Source organism: Rhopilema esculentum, chromosome 14 (genome assembly GCF_057945365.1).
Source record: "Rhopilema esculentum isolate cy_ngs chromosome 14, ASM5794536v1, whole genome shotgun sequence".
Lineage (NCBI taxonomy): Eukaryota > Metazoa > Cnidaria > Scyphozoa > Rhizostomeae > Rhizostomatidae > Rhopilema > Rhopilema esculentum.
This window is the reverse complement of record NC_142828.1, coordinates 10,797,090-10,814,661: the sequence shown is the minus strand read 5'-3', so window position 1 is coordinate 10,814,661 and position 17,572 is coordinate 10,797,090. Positions and strand designations below refer to the sequence as shown.

Sequence of the window (17,572 nt, the reverse complement as noted above, 5' to 3'; positions counted from 1 at the left end):
TAATGTGTACGATGAATCACACACTCTGCTTAGAATTTGAGAAATTTTAGCACTGTTAAAATAAAATTTGACTTTGTTTGCTTGATTGACTCCCTGAACACGTCTAGTACTTAATTCTAACCGATCTGTTTGCTTCATTGTGTTATTCCATTGTCAAATATGTTGCAGTATTTCCTTTTGTTGGTGAAAATTGTAAACTACATCGATGAAGTTGACGTTTTCCTTTGCTGCTTCTTTTTCAGCTGCAAAGCCGTTTGCATGTGAAATACGTGCTGATCTTGGCTTTGTCTTTGATGGCTCGGAAAGCATTGATGATTCAGCGAAAAGCAGGCAAAAGGCTTTCGTTAATGCTGTTGTTGGCAGCTTCAAAGTCAGCAAGGAGAACGCTCACGCAGGTATTATTGTAACAGGAAATGTGCCAAAACTAGCTATACGGCTGGGAGAGCACGAAAGTATGACAAACTTCGAGGCTGCTGTAGACAAAATGACAGCCGTGGGGGGCAAAAATCGACTAGATAAGGCTTTGTTGGCAGCGTATGACGAACTGTTTAACGATTCGAACGGGGCCAGGCTGGACGTTCCTCAGATCCTGACGGTGATAACGACTGCAATGTATTTGGACAAGGCTGATGGCAATTCTCTAGCTTTAGCAGCAAGTCGCTACCATGAAGCCGGAATTAAATTACTTGTTTTGGTAGCAGGCAAAGACGCAAATAAAGAGCTTCTAAACAAATTAGTTCAGTCACCAACTGACATATTTTATGTGGAGCGATTCGATGAACTGAGAGAGAGAACGCTTGTAGAGGCCATAGCAAAGAGTGCATGTAAAGAAAGTGGTAAGAATGGCGAATTCAGCCATTTATTTTAGGGGTATACCTATGCTTTGTCGAATTTTGTATTTCAATCGACACTGGAAGCCTTTTAAAATATTATTTAAACAACCGTTTCTTTTTGTTTTATTCGTTTAGTTGTTAAATGCAAGAACGTCGCAAATGTTGGTTTCATTCTCGACTCTTCCGGAAGTCTGCGCCGTGAATATGACAAAGAAAAGGAATTTGTCAAAGAACTTGCAAAATCATTCGGTATATCAGAAGCAGGAAGCCGTGCCGGTGTGATTACGTTTAGTTACCATGCAGAGCTGAGCATCCCCGTTGACAAATTCAAGAATATAGATGACTTCAATAAGGCGATCGATAGTATTCCACTCATGGGTTATACAACGAGAATCGATAAGGCTCTTCGCCTTGCCAAGGAAAAGCTCATGGTTGGTGCTCGAGAAGACGCGCCCAAATTGGTGTTCCTTCTAACTGATGGTTCGCAAACTCAAGACGCTGGTGCTGAAAATCCAGATACTATTGCAAAAGAGCTGCGCGACCAAGGAATAAGACTGGTTGTCATTGGAATCGGCAGAGGTGTAAAGCCAGATGAACTAAAAAGAATAGCAGGAATTGAAAGCAATCTCTTCTTTGCAGCGGATTTTGATAAGCTCAAGTCAAGCTCGTTTGTTCAAAATGTCTCTAGTGAGGGTTGCAAGAAAGGCAAGTTTCCTTAACATACGCAAGTACATAAGTCAGTTGACTGCAATAAAGCATCCTCTGTCATATGTCTTTATTCGTTTATTCGTGAATGTTGCATTTGGTTATGAAAAGAACTTATTGCTACACTTTAACCTGCTCTCTTCACATATTCAATAGCATGTTATGCATGTTGCATGAATGTAATTTTTTCTTTGTTTTCCAGCTGAGGATCGTGTAGAATGTAAAGCTGTAGCCGATGTTGGCTTCATTGTCGACTCGTCAGGCAGTCTGGCCCGTCATTACGCAAAAGAGAAAGAGTTTGTAAAGCTCGTTGCAAGAAACCTTGATGTTTCTGACAGAGGTAGTCATGTCGCAGTGGTGTTGTTCAGTTATCATTCTGATCTGAGTATCAAGTTCTCGGATTACAACAATGCAGATGGTTTCGGTAGAGCTGTTGATAATCTGCCTCTAATGAAAAGCACTACTCGTATCGACAAAGCATTGAGGACGGCTTACAATGAAATGTTTAGCGAAAGAAATGGAATGAGGATTAAAGTTCCAAAGATACTTGTTCTACTTACTGATGGTGAGCAGACTAAAGATGCTGATGCGGTGTCACCTTCGCAAATCATTCAAAAATTCCACGATGCCGATATCAAGGTAATCGTTGTCGGTATTGGCAGAGGTGTTAACCCAGCTGAGCTGCGCACCTTGGTAAAATCACAAGACGACTTGTACTTAGCCAAAGACTTTGAGCAGCTGAAATCTACAGAGTTTGTTGACGGCATTACCGGATCTGCTTGCCTGCAAACCAGTGAGTTTCTCTATGCAAATAATATGTCAAATATTGTGTTAGCGTTTGAGCAAGCCTTGAATACAGTGTGTCCTGTTTTTCAATACCAGCAAAAGGCATATTATTATTAAATTGGGTCGGTATAACTCTCATAGCTGACGGTTAAAAGCCCATTTGATTTGTCAAACCTGTTATGATGTGTCCATCGGGTTTGCTGAAACTTTGAAAGCTACACAAAACTTTGATGAAAGGCTGGACATCGTTAAATGTGCTCAAGATACAGTTGCCATTTTTTTCTTCTCACTTTCATTGCAAATTCTGAATGGCATACGATTTGTTTTGTAGTTGAGCCTTGCATCAATGCTGCCGAAATTGGATTCATTGTCGACTCGTCTGGAAGCCTGAGGAGAGACTACGGCAAAGAGAAAGAGTTTGTGAAAATTCTAGCCGACTCTGTAGGAATCGAAGAAGGTGGAAGCAGAGCCGGCATTATCACATTCAGCTACGATGCTGAGCTCAGTGTCAAACTATCAGATTTTAGAACTACTGCACAGTTCAATGAGATTGTAGATAAACTTCCGTTTATGGGTTACACGACTAGGATTGACAAAGCTCTCACACTGGCCAAAGACAAACTTTTCCAGCAGTCTACAAGCGCTGGTCGTGTTTTGCCGAAAATCATTTTCTTGCTAACAGATGGTCGACAAACAAGAGATCAAGATGCCGTTGACCCAGCCACAATTGCTTCGGAGATTCGCATGCAGTTTGGCGCTAAGACGTTTGTCATTGGCATAGGAAGAAGAGTAGACCCACCCGAGTTAAATCAAATTGCAGGAGATAGTTCCAACGTCTTCCTTGCTAAGGGCTTCAAACAACTCAATTCTGCTCCGTTCGTAAACAAGGTCGCTGACATGTTTTGCCGTTCAGGTGTGTAGCTAAGGGTGCAGCCTGTTTTTAGTGTAACTGAAATTTGAATTGTAGATTGTAGATAGGAGATTGTCTTTCATATCTAGTCGAGAAACTGTTTCGAATGGCAATTACCTTGTTAGTTGGCATTGTTACCTTGAACTTGTGATACATACTTTGTACATGTTTCCATTGAAGCTCGTAACTAGAGCAGAATACGCAATTTGTACTCAAATACAGCCAGGTATAATATTTTTACTTTCCTTTTCGACAGCTGTACCATTAGCGGATCCTGGGTTGAACATGTGTAAGTCGAGAGTAGACATTGCTTTCGTAGTCGACTCGTCAAAAAGTATGGCAACGCACTATGATGAGGCAAAACTTTTCGTAAAGGAGATGGCAAGAAGCTTCGATCTGTCTGCAGACGGAACTCGTGCAGGTATCGTTGTTTTTGGCAACTCCAGTCGAGTGAGCATGAAGTTTTCTGACACAAAGAGACTTGAAGACTTTGAAGAGACTGTAGACAACCTTGTGCTGCTTGGTGGAGATAGGAGAATGGACAAAGCGCTTGAGCTTGCTTTCGACGGTATTTTCAAGCCAGAACATGGTATGAGACCTGAAGCAGCACAAGTGATAGTTTTGCTGACAGACGGAGTGCAGTCTAAAGATGCTGGAGCACAGGCACTCCTGCAGGCAGCTCTGCCCCTGCACGAATCAAAGATCAAGGTTCTAGCTGTGGGGGTGGGAGGAAATGTGAAAAAGGAGGAGTTGCTGAGAGCTGTCAAATCTGAAAATGATATTTACATTGCAAACGATTTTGATCAGCTTTCTTCAGGAGCCTTCGTCGATGCAGTTGCTACAGCTTCATGCATAAAGGGTATGATGTTATTTTTGATGTAAAATGTAGTTTTCAAGTTGCTTGAGTTGCTTGACCAGACATTCAGCCATGCCCTCTACTTGAGAGTACGTACGTTTATAAATTAAGTGAGTAAAGGCAACGAAAAGAGCTTGTAGGCGGCAACCATTGCAAACAACCATGCCCTTCTTTTGCCAATATCTTAGTGTTAGTGTTCAGCAAAGTGCACTGTTCATTATTGTTTGTCTTGTTTTGCCTGTAGGTCCAGTATGCAAGAATCTAGTGGACGTAGGTTTCGTCGTCGATTCGTCTGGTAGTCTGAGGCGCGAATACCACAAAGAGAAAGAATTCGTAAAGAGGCTTGCCGAAAGCTTAGATATATCACCAAATGGAAGTAGAGCTGGCATCATCACATTTAGCTGGCACACAGAGCATAGTGTCAAGCTGAATGAGCACCAGGATGCGCGTACGTTCATGAATGCAGTTGATAGTCTCCCAATGTTTGGCCGAACGACGAGGATCGACAAAGCCTTGAAGATGGCAAGGGACGAAATGTTCAGCAAAGGAAACGGTGGCCGCGATGGCATTCCCAAGCTTCTCGTTCTCCTCACAGACGGGTCACAGACCAAAGACGCTGATGCGGTAGATCCCGCACTTATAGCTGACCAAATAAGAAACAGTGGGGTAATATTGATTGTAATAGGAATTGAGAAGGAAGTAAACGAGCAAGAATTGCTAAGCTTGGCTGGTAAGGCATCTAATGTTTATCAGGCATCAAACTTTGACGAGCTCATGTCCAACAAGTTCATAGATGGTGTCTCAAAAAGCAGCTGTGAGCAGGGTAAGTCCACTGAATCTACCATTTCAAATTTTTTTTAATAAACAGTATTTATACGTTTATACATACATTAATTTATATATATATATATATTTAGCCTAAAATTTGTAATTAGTTGTTGCATTCTCTTTCAACAGGAGTTGCTTAATGTGTACGATGAATCACACACTCTGCTTAGAATTTGAGAAATTTTAGCACTGTTAAAATAAAATTTGACTTTGTTTGCTTGATTGACTCCCTGAACACGTCTAGTACTTAATTCTAACCGATCTGTTTGCTTCATTGTGTTATTCCATTGTCAAATATGTTGCAGTATTTCCTTTTGTTGGTGAAAATTGTAAACTACATCGATGAAGTTGACGTTTTCCTTTGCTGCTTCTTTTTCAGCTGCAAAGCCGTTTGCATGTGAAATACGTGCTGATCTTGGCTTTGTCTTTGATGGCTCGGAAAGCATTGATGATTCAGCGAAAAGCAGGCAAAAGGCTTTCGTTAATGCTGTTGTTGGCAGCTTCAAAGTCAGCAAGGAGAACGCTCACGCAGGTATTATTGTAACAGGAAATGTGCCAAAACTAGCTATACGGCTGGGAGAGCACGAGAATATGACAAACTTCGAGGCTGCTGTAGACAAAATGACAGCCGTGGGGGGCAAAAATCGACTAGATAAGGCTTTGTTGGCAGCGTATGACGAACTGTTTAACGATTCGAACGGGGCCAGGCTGGACGTTCCTCAGATCCTGACGGTGATAACGACTGCAATGTATTTGGACAAGGCTGATGGCAATTCTCTAGCTTTAGCAGCAAGTCGCTACCATGAAGCCGGAATTAAATTACTTGTTTTGGTAGCAGGCAAAGACGCAAATAAAGAGCTTCTAAACAAATTAGTTCAGTCACCAACTGACATATTCTATGTGGAGCGATTCGATGAACTGAGAGAGAGAACGCTTGTAGAGGCCATAGCAAAGAGTGCATGTAAAGAAAGTGGTAAGAATGGCGAATTCAGCCATTTATTTTAGGGGTATACCTATGCTTTGTCGAATTTTGTATTTCAATCGACACTGGAAGCCTTTTAAAATATTATTTAAACAACCGTTTCTTTTTGTTTTATTCGTTTAGTTGTTAAATGCAAGAACGTCGCAAATGTTGGTTTCATTCTCGACTCTTCCGGAAGTCTGCGCCGTGAATATGACAAAGAAAAGGAATTTGTCAAAGAACTTGCAAAATCATTCGGTATATCAGAAGCAGGAAGCCGTGCCGGTGTGATTACGTTTAGTTACCATGCAGAGCTGAGCATCCCCGTCGACAAATTCAAGAATATAGATGACTTCAATAAGGCGATCGATAGTATTCCACTCATGGGTTATACAACGAGAATCGATAAGGCTCTTCGCCTTGCCAAGGAAAAGCTCATGGTTGGTGCTCGAGAAGACGCGCCCAAATTGGTGTTCCTTCTAACTGATGGTTCGCAAACTCAAGACGCTGGTGCTGAAAATCCAGATACTATTGCAAAAGAGCTGCGCGACCAAGGAATAAGACTGGTTGTCATTGGAATCGGCAGAGGTGTAAAGCCAGATGAACTAAGAAGAATAGCAGGAATTGAAAGCAATCTCTTCTTTGCAGCGGATTTTGATAAGCTCAAGTCAAGCTCGTTTGTTCAAAATGTCTCTAGTGAGGGTTGCAAGAAAGGCAAGTTTCCTTAACATACGCAAGTACATAAGTCAGTTGACTGCAATAAAGCATCCTCTGTCATATGTCTTTATTCGTTTATTCGTGAATGTTGCATTTGGTTACGAAAAGAACTTATTGCTACACTTTAACCTGCTCTCTTCACATATTCAATAGCATGTGATGCATGTTGCATGAATGTAATTTTTTCTTTGTTTTCCAGCTGAGGATCGTGTAGAATGTAAAGCTGTAGCCGATGTTGGCTTCATTGTCGACTCGTCAGGCAGTCTGGCCCGTCATTACGCAAAAGAGAAAGAGTTTGTAAAGCTCGTTGCAAGAAACCTTGATGTTTCTGACAGAGGTAGTCATGTCGCAGTGGTGTTGTTCAGTTATCATTCTGATCTGAGTATCAAGTTCTCGGATTACAACAATGCAGATGGTTTCGGTAGAGCTGTTGATAATCTGCCTCTAATGAAAAGCACTACTCGTATCGACAAAGCATTGAGGACGGCTTACAATGAAATGTTTAGCGAAAGAAATGGAATGAGGATTAAAGTTCCAAAGATACTTGTTCTACTTACTGATGGTGAGCAGACTAAAGATGCTGATGCGGTGTCACCTTCGCAAATCATTCAAAAATTCCACGATGCCGATATCAAGGTAATCGTTGTCGGTATTGGCGGAGGTGTTAACCCAGCTGAGCTGCGCACCTTGGTAAAATCACAAGACGACTTGTACTTAGCCAAAGACTTTGAGCAGCTGAAATCTACAGAGTTTGTTGACGGCATTACCGGATCTGCTTGCCTGCAAACCAGTGAGTTTCTCTATGCAAATAATATGTCAAATATTGTGTTAGCGTTTGAGCAAGCCTTGAATACAGTGTGTCCTGTTTTTCAATACCAGCAAAAGGCATATTATTATTAAATTGGGTCGGTATAACTCTCATAGCTGACGGTTAAAAGCCCATTTGATTTGTCAAACCTGTTATGATGTGTCCATCGGGTTTGCTGAAACTTTGAAAGCTACACAAAACTTTGATGAAAGGCTGGACATCGTTAAATGTGCTCAAGATACAGTTGCCATTTTTTTCTTCTCACTTTCATTGCAAATTCTGAATGGCATACGATTTGTTTTGTAGTTGAGCCTTGCATCAATGCTGCCGAAATTGGATTCATTGTCGACTCGTCTGGAAGCCTGAGGAGAGACTACGGCAAAGAGAAAGAGTTTGTGAAAATTCTAGCCGACTCTGTAGGAATCGAAGAAGGTGGAAGCAGAGCCGGTATTATCACATTCAGCTACGATGCTGAGCTCAGTGTCAAACTATCAGATTTTAGAACTACTGCACAGTTCAATGAGATTGTAGATAAACTTCCGTTTATGGGTTACACGACTAGGATTGACAAAGCTCTCACACTGGCCAAAGACAAACTTTTCCAGCAGTCTACAAGCGCTGGTCGTGTTTTGCCGAAAATCATTTTCTTGCTAACAGATGGTCGACAAACAAGAGATCAAGATGCCGTTGACCCAGCCACAATTGCTTCGGAGATTCGCATGCAGTTTGGCGCTAAGACGTTTGTCATTGGCATAGGAAGAAGAGTAGACCCACCCGAGTTAAATCAAATTGCAGGAGATAGTTCCAACGTCTTCCTTGCTAAGGGCTTCAAACAACTCAATTCTGCTCCGTTCGTAAACAAGGTCGCTGAAATGTTTTGCCGTTCAGGTGTGTAACTAAGGGTGCAGCCTGTTTTTAGTGTAACTGAAATTTGAATTGTAGATTGTAGATAGGAGATTGTCTTTCATATCTAGTCGAGAAACTGTTTCGAATGGCAATTACCTTGTTAGTTGGCATTGTTACCTTGAACTTGTGATACATACTTTGTACATGTTTCCATTGAAGCTCGTAACTAGAGCAGAATACGCAATTTGTACTCAAATACAGCCAGGTATAATATTTTTACTTTCCTTTTCGACAGCTGTACCATTAGCGGATCCTGGGTTGAACATGTGTAAGTCGAGGGTAGACATTGCTTTCGTAGTCGACTCGTCAAAAAGTATGGCAACGCACTATGATGAGGCAAAACTTTTCGTAAAGGAGATGGCAAGAAGCTTCGATCTGTCTGCAGACGGAACTCGTGCAGGTATCGTTGTTTTTGGCAACTCCAGTCGAGTGAGCATGAAGTTTTCTGACACAAAGAGACTTGAAGACTTTGAAGAGACTGTAGACAACCTTGTGCTGCTTGGTGGAGATAGGAGAATGGACAAAGCGCTTGAGCTTGCTTTCGACGGTATTTTCAAGCCAGAACATGGTATGAGACCTGAAGCAGCACAAGTGATAGTTTTGCTGACAGACGGAGTGCAGTCTAAAGATGCTGGAGCACAGGCACTCCTGCAGGCAGCTCTGCCCCTGCACGAATCAAAGATCAAGGTTCTAGCTGTGGGGGTGGGAGGAAATGTGAAAAAGGAGGAGTTGCTGAGAGCTGTCAAATCTGAAAATGATATTTACATTGCAAACGATTTTGATCAGCTTTCTTCAGGAGCCTTCGTCGATGCAGTTGCTACTGCTTCATGCATAAAGGGTATGATGTTATTTTTGATGTAAAATGTAGTTTTCAAGTTGCTTGAGTTGCTTGACCAGACATTCAGCCATGCCCTCTACTTGAGAGTACGTACGTTTATAAATTAAGTGAGTAAAGGCAACGAAAAGAGCTTGTAGGCGGCAACCATTGCAAACAACCATGCCCTTCTTTTGCCAATATCTTAGTGTTAGTGTTCAGCAAAGTGCACTGTTCATTATTGTTTGTCTTGTTTTGCCTGTAGGTCCAGTATGCAAGAATCTAGTGGACGTAGGTTTCGTCGTCGATTCGTCTGGTAGTCTGAGGCGCGAATACCACAAAGAGAAAGAATTCGTAAAGAGGCTTGCCGAAAGCTTAGATATATCACCAAATGGAAGTAGAGCTGGCATCATCACATTTAGCTGGCACACAGAGCATAGTGTCAAGCTGAATGAGCACCAGGATGCGCGTACGTTCATGAATGCAGTTGATAGTCTCCCAATGTTTGGCCGAACGACGAGGATCGACAAAGCCTTGAAGATGGCAAGGGACGAAATGTTCAGCAAAGGAAACGGTGGCCGCGATGGCATTCCCAAGCTTCTCGTTCTCCTCACAGACGGGTCACAGACCAAAGACGCTGATGCGGTAGATCCCGCACTTATAGCTGACCAAATAAGAAACAGTGGGGTAATATTGATTGTAATAGGAATTGGGAAGGAAGTAAACGAGCAAGAATTGCTAAGCTTGGCTGGTAAGGCATCTAATGTTTATCAGGCATCAAACTTTGACGAGCTCATGTCCAACAAGTTCATAGATGGTGTCTCAAAAAGCAGCTGTGAGCAGGGTAAGTCCACTGAATCTACCATTTCAAATTTTTTTTAATAAACAGTATTTATACGTTTATACATACATAAATATATATATATATATATATATATTTAGCCTGAAATTTGTAATTAGTTGTTGCATTCTCTTTCAACAGGAGTTGCTTAATGTGTACGATGAATCACACACTCTTCTTCGACTTTGAGAAATTTTAGCACTGTTAAAATAAAATTTGACTTTGTTTGCTTGATTGACTCCCTGAACACGTCTAGTACTTAATTCTAACCGATCTGTTTGCTTCATTGTGTTATTCCATTGTCAAATATGTTGCAGTATTTCCTTTTGTTGGTGAAAATTGTAAACTACATCGATGAAGTTGACGTTTTCCTTTGCTGCTTCTTTTTCAGCTGCAAAGCCGTTTGCATGTGAAATACGTGCTGATCTTGGCTTTGTCTTTGATGGCTCGGAAAGCATTGATGATTCAGCGAAAAGCAGGCAAAAGGCTTTCGTTAATGCTGTTGTTGGCAGCTTCAAAGTCAGCAAGGAGAACGCTCACGCAGGTATTATTGTAACAGGAAATGTGCCAAAACTAGCTATACGGCTGGGAGAGCACGAAAGTATGACAAACTTCGAGGCTGCTGTAGACAAAATGACAGCCGTGGGGGGCAAAAATCGACTAGATAAGGCTTTGTTGGCAGCGTATGACGAACTGTTTAACGATTCGAACGGGGCCAGGCTGGACGTTCCTCAGATCCTGACGGTGATAACGACTGCAATGTATTTGGACAAGGCTGATGGCAATTCTCTAGCTTTAGCAGCAAGTCGCTACCATGAAGCCGGAATTAAATTACTTGTTTTGGTAGCAGGCAAAGACGCAAATAAAGAGCTTCTAAACAAATTAGTTCAGTCACCAACTGACATATTCTATGTGGAGCGATTCGATGAACTGAGAGAGAGAACGCTTGTAGAGGCCATAGCAAAGAGTGCATGTAAAGAAAGTGGTAAGAATGGCGAATTCAGCCATTTATTTTAGGGGTATACCTATGCTTTGTCGAATTTTGTATTTCAATCGACACTGGAAGCCTTTTAAAATATTATTTAAACAACCGTTTCTTTTTGTTTTATTCGTTTAGTTGTTAAATGCAAGAACGTCGCAAATGTTGGTTTCATTCTCGACTCTTCCGGAAGTCTGCGCCGTGAATATGACAAAGAAAAGGAATTTGTCAAAGAACTTGCAAAATCATTCGGTATATCAGAAGCAGGAAGCCGTGCCGGTGTGATTACGTTTAGTTACCATGCAGAGCTGAGCATCCCCGTTGACAAATTCAAGAATATAGATGACTTCAATAAGGCGATCGATAGTATTCCACTCATGGGTTATACAACGAGAATCGATAAGGCTCTTCGCCTTGCCAAGGAAAAGCTCATGGTTGGTGCTCGAGAAGACGCGCCCAAATTGGTGTTCCTTCTAACTGATGGTTCGCAAACTCAAGACGCTGGTGCTGAAAATCCAGATACTATTGCAAAAGAGCTGCGCGACCAAGGAATAAGACTGGTTGTCATTGGAATCGGCAGAGGTGTAAAGCCAGATGAACTAAAAAGAATAGCAGGAATTGAAAGCAATCTCTTTCTTGCAGCGGATTTTGATAAGCTCAAGTCAAGCTCGTTTGTTCAAAATGTCTCTAGTGAGGGTTGCAAGAAAGGCAAGTTTCCTTAACATGCGCAAGTACATAAGTCAGTTGACTGCAATAAAGCATCCTCTGTCATATGTCTTTATTCGTTTATTCGTGAATGTTGCATTTGGTTATGAAAAGAACTTATTGCTACACTTTAACCTGCTCTCTTCACATATTCAATAGCATGTTATGCATGTTGCATGAATGTAATTTTTTCTTTGTTTTCCAGCTGAGGATCGTGTAGAATGTAAAGCTGTAGCCGATGTTGGCTTCATTGTCGACTCGTCAGGCAGTCTGGCCCGTCATTACGCAAAAGAGAAAGAGTTTGTAAAGCTCGTTGCAAGAAACCTTGATGTTTCTGACAGAGGTAGTCATGTCGCAGTGGTGTTGTTCAGTTATCATTCTGATCTGAGTATCAAGTTCTCGGATTACAACAATGCAGATGGTTTCGGTAGAGCTGTTGATAATCTGCCTCTAATGAAAAGCACTACTCGTATCGACAAAGCATTGAGGACGGCTTACAATGAAATGTTTAGCGAAAGAAATGGAATGAGGATTAAAGTTCCAAAGATACTTGTTCTACTTACTGATGGTGAGCAGACTAAAGATGCTGATGCGGTGTCACCTTCGCAAATCATTCAAAAATTCCACGATGCCGATATCAAGGTAATCGTTGTCGGTATTGGCGGAGGTGTTAACCCAGCTGAGCTGCGCACCTTGGTAAAATCACAAGACGACTTGTACTTAGCCAAAGACTTTGAGCAGCTGAAATCTACAGAGTTTGTTGACGGCATTACCGGATCTGCTTGCCTGCAAACCAGTGAGTTTCTCTATGCAAATAATATGTCAAATATTGTGTTAGCGTTTGAGCAAGCCTTGAATACAGTGTGTCCTGTTTTTCAATACCAGCAAAAGGCATATTATTATTAAATTGGGTCGGTATAACTCTCATAGCTGACGGTTAAAAGCCCATTTGATTTGTCAAACCTGTTATGATGTGTCCATCGGGTTTGCTGAAACTTTGAAAGTTACACAAAACTTTGATGAAAGGCTGGACATCGTTAAATGTGCTCAAGATACAGTTGCCATTTTTTTCTTCTCACTTTCATTGCAAATTCTGAATGGCATACGATTTGTTTTGTAGTTGAGCCTTGCATCAATGCTGCCGAAATTGGATTCATTGTCGACTCGTCTGGAAGCCTGAGGAGAGACTACGGCAAAGAGAAAGAGTTTGTGAAAATTCTAGCCGACTCTGTAGGAATCGAAGAAGGTGGAAGCAGAGCCGGCATTATCACATTCAGCTACGATGCTGAGCTCAGTGTCAAACTATCAGATTTTAGAACTACTGCACAGTTCAATGAGATTGTAGATAAACTTCCGTTTATGGGTTACACGACTAGGATTGATAAAGCTCTCACACTGGCCAAAGACAAACTTTTCCAGCAGTCTACAAGCGCTGGTCGTGTTTTGCCGAAAATCATTTTCTTGCTAACAGATGGTCGACAAACAAGAGATCAAGATGCCGTTGACCCAGCCACAATTGCTTCGGAGATTCGCATGCAGTTTGGCGCTAAGACGTTTGTCATTGGCATAGGAAGAAGAGTAGACCCACCTGAGTTAAATCAAATTGCAGGAGATAGTTCCAACGTCTTCCTTGCTAAGGGCTTCAAACAACTCAATTCTGCTCCGTTCGTAAACAAGGTCGCTGACATGTTTTGCCGTTCAGGTGTGTAACTAAGGGTGCAGCCTGTTTTTAGTGTAACTGAAATTTGAATTGTAGATTGTAGATAGGAGATTGTCTTTCATATCTAGTCGAGAAACTGTTTCGAATGGCAATTACCTTGTTAGTTGGCATTGTTACCTTGAACTTGTGATACATACTTTGTACATGTTTCCATTGAAGCTCGTAACTAGAGCAGAATACGCAATTTGTACTCAAATACAGCCAGGTATAATATTTTTACTTTCCTTTTCGACAGCTGTACCATTAGCGGATCCTGGGTTGAACATGTGTAAGTCGAGGGTAGACATTGCTTTCGTAGTCGACTCGTCAAAAAGTATGGCAACGCACTATGATGAGGCAAAACTTTTCGTAAAGGAGATGGCAAGAAGCTTCGATCTGTCTGCAGACGGAACTCGTGCAGGTATCGTTGTTTTTGGCAACTCCAGTCGAGTGAGCATGAAGTTTTCTGACACAAAGAGACTTGAAGACTTTGAAGAGACTGTAGACAACCTTGTGCTGCTTGGTGGAGATAGGAGAATGGACAAAGCGCTTGAGCTTGCTTTCGACGGTATTTTCAAGCCAGAACATGGTATGAGACCTGAAGCAGCACAAGTGATAGTTTTGCTGACAGACGGAGTGCAGTCTAAAGATGCTGGAGCACAGGCACTCCTGCAGGCAGCTCTGCCCCTGCACGAATCAAAGATCAAGGTTCTAGCTGTGGGGGTGGGAGGAAATGTGAAAAAGGAGGAGTTGCTGAGAGCTGTCAAATCTGAAAATGATATTTACATTGCAAACGATTTTGATCAGCTTTCTTCAGGAGCCTTCGTCGATGCAGTTGCTACTGCTTCATGCATAAAGGGTATGATGTTATTTTTGATGTAAAATGTAGTTTTCAAGTTGCTTGAGTTGCTTGACCAGACATTCAGCCATGCCCTCTACTTGAGAGTACGTACGTTTATAAATTAAGTGAGTAAAGGCAACGAAAAGAGCTTGTAGGCGGCAACCATTGCAAACAACCATGCCCTTCTTTTGCCAATATCTTAGTGTTAGTGTTCAGCAAAGTGCACTGTTCATTATTGTTTGTCTTGTTTTGCCTGTAGGTCCAGTATGCAAGAATCTAGTGGACGTAGGTTTCGTCGTCGATTCGTCTGGTAGTCTGAGGCGCGAATACCACAAAGAGAAAGAATTCGTAAAAAGGCTTGCCGAAAGCTTAGATATATCACCAAATGGAAGTAGAGCTGGCATCATCACATTTAGCTGGCACACAGAGCATAGTGTCAAGCTGAATGAGCACCAGGATGCGCGTACGTTCATGAATGCAGTTGATAGTCTCCCAATGTTTGGCCGAACGACGAGGATCGACAAAGCCTTGAAGATGGCAAGGGACGAAATGTTCAGCAAAGGAAATGGTGGCCGCGATGGCATTCCCAAGCTTCTCGTTCTCCTCACAGACGGGTCACAGACCAAAGACGCTGATGCGGTAGATCCCGCACTTATAGCTGACCAAATAAGAAACAGTGGGGTAATATTGATTGTAATAGGAATTGGGAAGGAAGTAAACGAGCAAGAATTGCTAAGCTTGGCTGGTAAGGCATCTAATGTTTATCAGGCATCAAACTTTGACGAGCTCATGTCCAACAAGTTCATAGATGGTGTCTCAAAAAGCAGCTGTGAGCAGGGTAAGTCCACTGAATCTACCATTTCAAATTTTTTTTAATAAACAGTATTTATACGTTTATACATACATTAATATATATATATATATATATATATATATTTAGCCTAAAATTTGTAATTAGTTGTTGCATTCTCTTTCAACAGGAGTTGCTTAATGTGTACGATGAATCACACACTCTGCTTCGACTTTGCGAAATTTTAGCACTGTTAAAATAAAATTTGACTTTGTTTGCTTGATTGACTCCCTGAACACGTCTAGTACTTAATTCTAACCGATCTGTTTGCTTCATTGTGTTATTCCATTGTCAAATATGTTGCAGTATTTCCTTTTGTTGGTGAAAATTGTAAACTACATCGATGAAGTTGACGTTTTCCTTTGCTGCTTCTTTTTCAGCTGCAAAGCCGTTTGCATGTGAAATACGTGCTGATCTTGGCTTTGTCTTTGATGGCTCGGAAAGCATTGATGATTCAGCGAAAAGCAGGCAAAAGGCTTTCGTTAATGCTGTTGTTGGCAGCTTCAAAGTCAGCAAGGAGAACGCTCACGCAGGTATTATTGTAACAGGAAATGTGCCAAAACTAGCTATACGGCTGGGAGAGCACGAAAGTATGACAAACTTCGAGGCTGCTGTAGACAAAATGACAGCCGTGGGGGGCAAAAATCGACTAGATAAGGCTTTGTTGGCAGCGTATGACGAACTGTTTAACGATTCGAACGGGGCCAGGCTGGACGTTCCTCAGATCCTGACGGTGATAACGACTGCAATGTATTTGGACAAGGCTGATGGCAATTCTCTAGCTTTAGCAGCAAGTCGCTACCATGAAGCCGGAATTAAATTACTTGTTTTGGTAGCAGGCAAAGACGCAAATAAAGAGCTTCTAAACAAATTAGTTCAGTCACCAACTGACATATTCTATGTGGAGCGATTCGATGAACTGAGAGAGAGAACGCTTGTAGAGGCCATAGCAAAGAGTGCATGTAAAGAAAGTGGTAAGAATGGCGAATTCAGCCATTTATTTTAGGGGTATACCTATGCTTTGTCGAATTTTGTATTTCAATCGACACTGGAAGCCTTTTAAAATATTATTTAAACAACCGTTTCTTTTTGTTTTATTCGTTTAGTTGTTAAATGCAAGAACGTCGCAAATGTTGGTTTCATTCTCGACTCTTCCGGAAGTCTGCGCCGTGAATATGACAAAGAAAAGGAATTTGTCAAAGAACTTGCAAAATCATTCGGTATATCAGAAGCAGGAAGCCGTGCCGGTGTGATTACGTTTAGTTACCATGCAGAGCTGAGCATCCCCGTCGACAAATTCAAGAATATAGATGACTTCAATAAGGCGATCGATAGTATTCCACTCATGGGTTATACAACGAGAATCGATAAGGCTCTTCGCCTTGCCAAGGAAAAGCTCATGGTTGGTGCTCGAGAAGACGCGCCCAAATTGGTGTTCCTTCTAACTGATGGTTCGCAAACTCAAGACGCTGGTGCTGAAAATCCAGATACTATTGCAAAAGAGCTGCGCGACCAAGGAATAAGACTGGTTGTCATTGGAATCGGCAGAGGTGTAAAGCCAGATGAACTAAGAAGAATAGCAGGAATTGAAAGCAATCTCTTCTTTGCAGCGGATTTTGATAAGCTCAAGTCAAGCTCGTTTGTTCAAAATGTCTCTAGTGAGGGTTGCAAGAAAGGCAAGTTTCCTTAACATACGCAAGTACATAAGTCAGTTGACTGCAATAAAGCATCCTCTGTCATATGTCTTTATTCGTTTATTCGTGAATGTTGCATTTGGTTACGAAAAGAACTTATTGCTACACTTTAACCTGCTCTCTTCACATATTCAATAGCATGTGATGCATGTTGCATGAATGTAATTTTTTCTTTGTTTTCCAGCTGAGGATCGTGTAGAATGTAAAGCTGTAGCCGATGTTGGCTTCATTGTCGACTCGTCAGGCAGTCTGGCCCGTCATTACGCAAAAGAGAAAGAGTTTGTAAAGCTCGTTGCAAGAAACCTTGATGTTTCTGACAGAGGTAGTCATGTCGCAGTGGTGTTGTTCAGTTATCATTCTGATCTGAGTATCAAGTTCTCGGATTACAACAATGCAGATGGTTTCGGTAGAGCTGTTGATAATCTGCCTCTAATGAAAAGCACTACTCGTATCGACAAAGCATTGAGGACGGCTTACAATGAAATGTTTAGCGAAAGAAATGGAATGAGGATTAAAGTTCCAAAGATACTTGTTCTACTTACTGATGGTGAGCAGACTAAAGATGCTGATGCGGTGTCACCTTCGCAAATCATTCAAAAATTCCACGATGCCGATATCAAGGTAATCGTTGTCGGTATTGGCGGAGGTGTTAACCCAGCTGAGCTGCGCACCTTGGTAAAATCACAAGACGACTTGTACTTAGCCAAAGACTTTGAGCAGCTGAAATCTACAGAGTTTGTTGACGGCATTACCGGATCTGCTTGCCTGCAAACCAGTGAGTTTCTCTATGCAAATAATATGTCAAATATTGTGTTAGCGTTTGAGCAAGCCTTGAATAC

The 17,572-nt window shown here is 41.7% G+C and overlaps 1 protein-coding gene across 4 annotated transcripts in view; it reads left to right on the top strand.

Moving 5' to 3' along the window:
* The window catches only part of LOC135696395 (uncharacterized), a 145,362-nt gene that overhangs the window by 83,056 nt on the left and 44,734 nt on the right, over positions 1-17,572 (top strand). For all 4 annotated transcript variants that reach the window (XM_089112298.1, XM_089112299.1, XM_089112301.1 and 1 more), the window contains 21 exons: positions 243-836; positions 969-1,538; positions 1,741-2,331; positions 2,656-3,237; positions 3,491-4,093; positions 4,335-4,913; positions 5,298-5,891; positions 6,024-6,593; positions 6,796-7,386; positions 7,711-8,292; positions 8,546-9,148; positions 9,390-9,968; positions 10,357-10,950; positions 11,083-11,652; positions 11,855-12,445; positions 12,770-13,351; positions 13,605-14,207; positions 14,449-15,027; positions 15,420-16,013; positions 16,146-16,715; positions 16,918-17,508. In XM_089112298.1, coding sequence (XP_088968424.1) covers positions 243-836; positions 969-1,538; positions 1,741-2,331; positions 2,656-3,237; positions 3,491-4,093; positions 4,335-4,913; positions 5,298-5,891; positions 6,024-6,593; positions 6,796-7,386; positions 7,711-8,292; positions 8,546-9,148; positions 9,390-9,968; positions 10,357-10,950; positions 11,083-11,652; positions 11,855-12,445; positions 12,770-13,351; positions 13,605-14,207; positions 14,449-15,027; positions 15,420-16,013; positions 16,146-16,715; positions 16,918-17,508 — 12,312 coding nt within the window. The remainder of the gene's footprint in view (positions 1-242; positions 837-968; positions 1,539-1,740; positions 2,332-2,655; positions 3,238-3,490; positions 4,094-4,334; positions 4,914-5,297; positions 5,892-6,023; positions 6,594-6,795; positions 7,387-7,710; positions 8,293-8,545; positions 9,149-9,389; positions 9,969-10,356; positions 10,951-11,082; positions 11,653-11,854; positions 12,446-12,769; positions 13,352-13,604; positions 14,208-14,448; positions 15,028-15,419; positions 16,014-16,145; positions 16,716-16,917; positions 17,509-17,572) is intronic.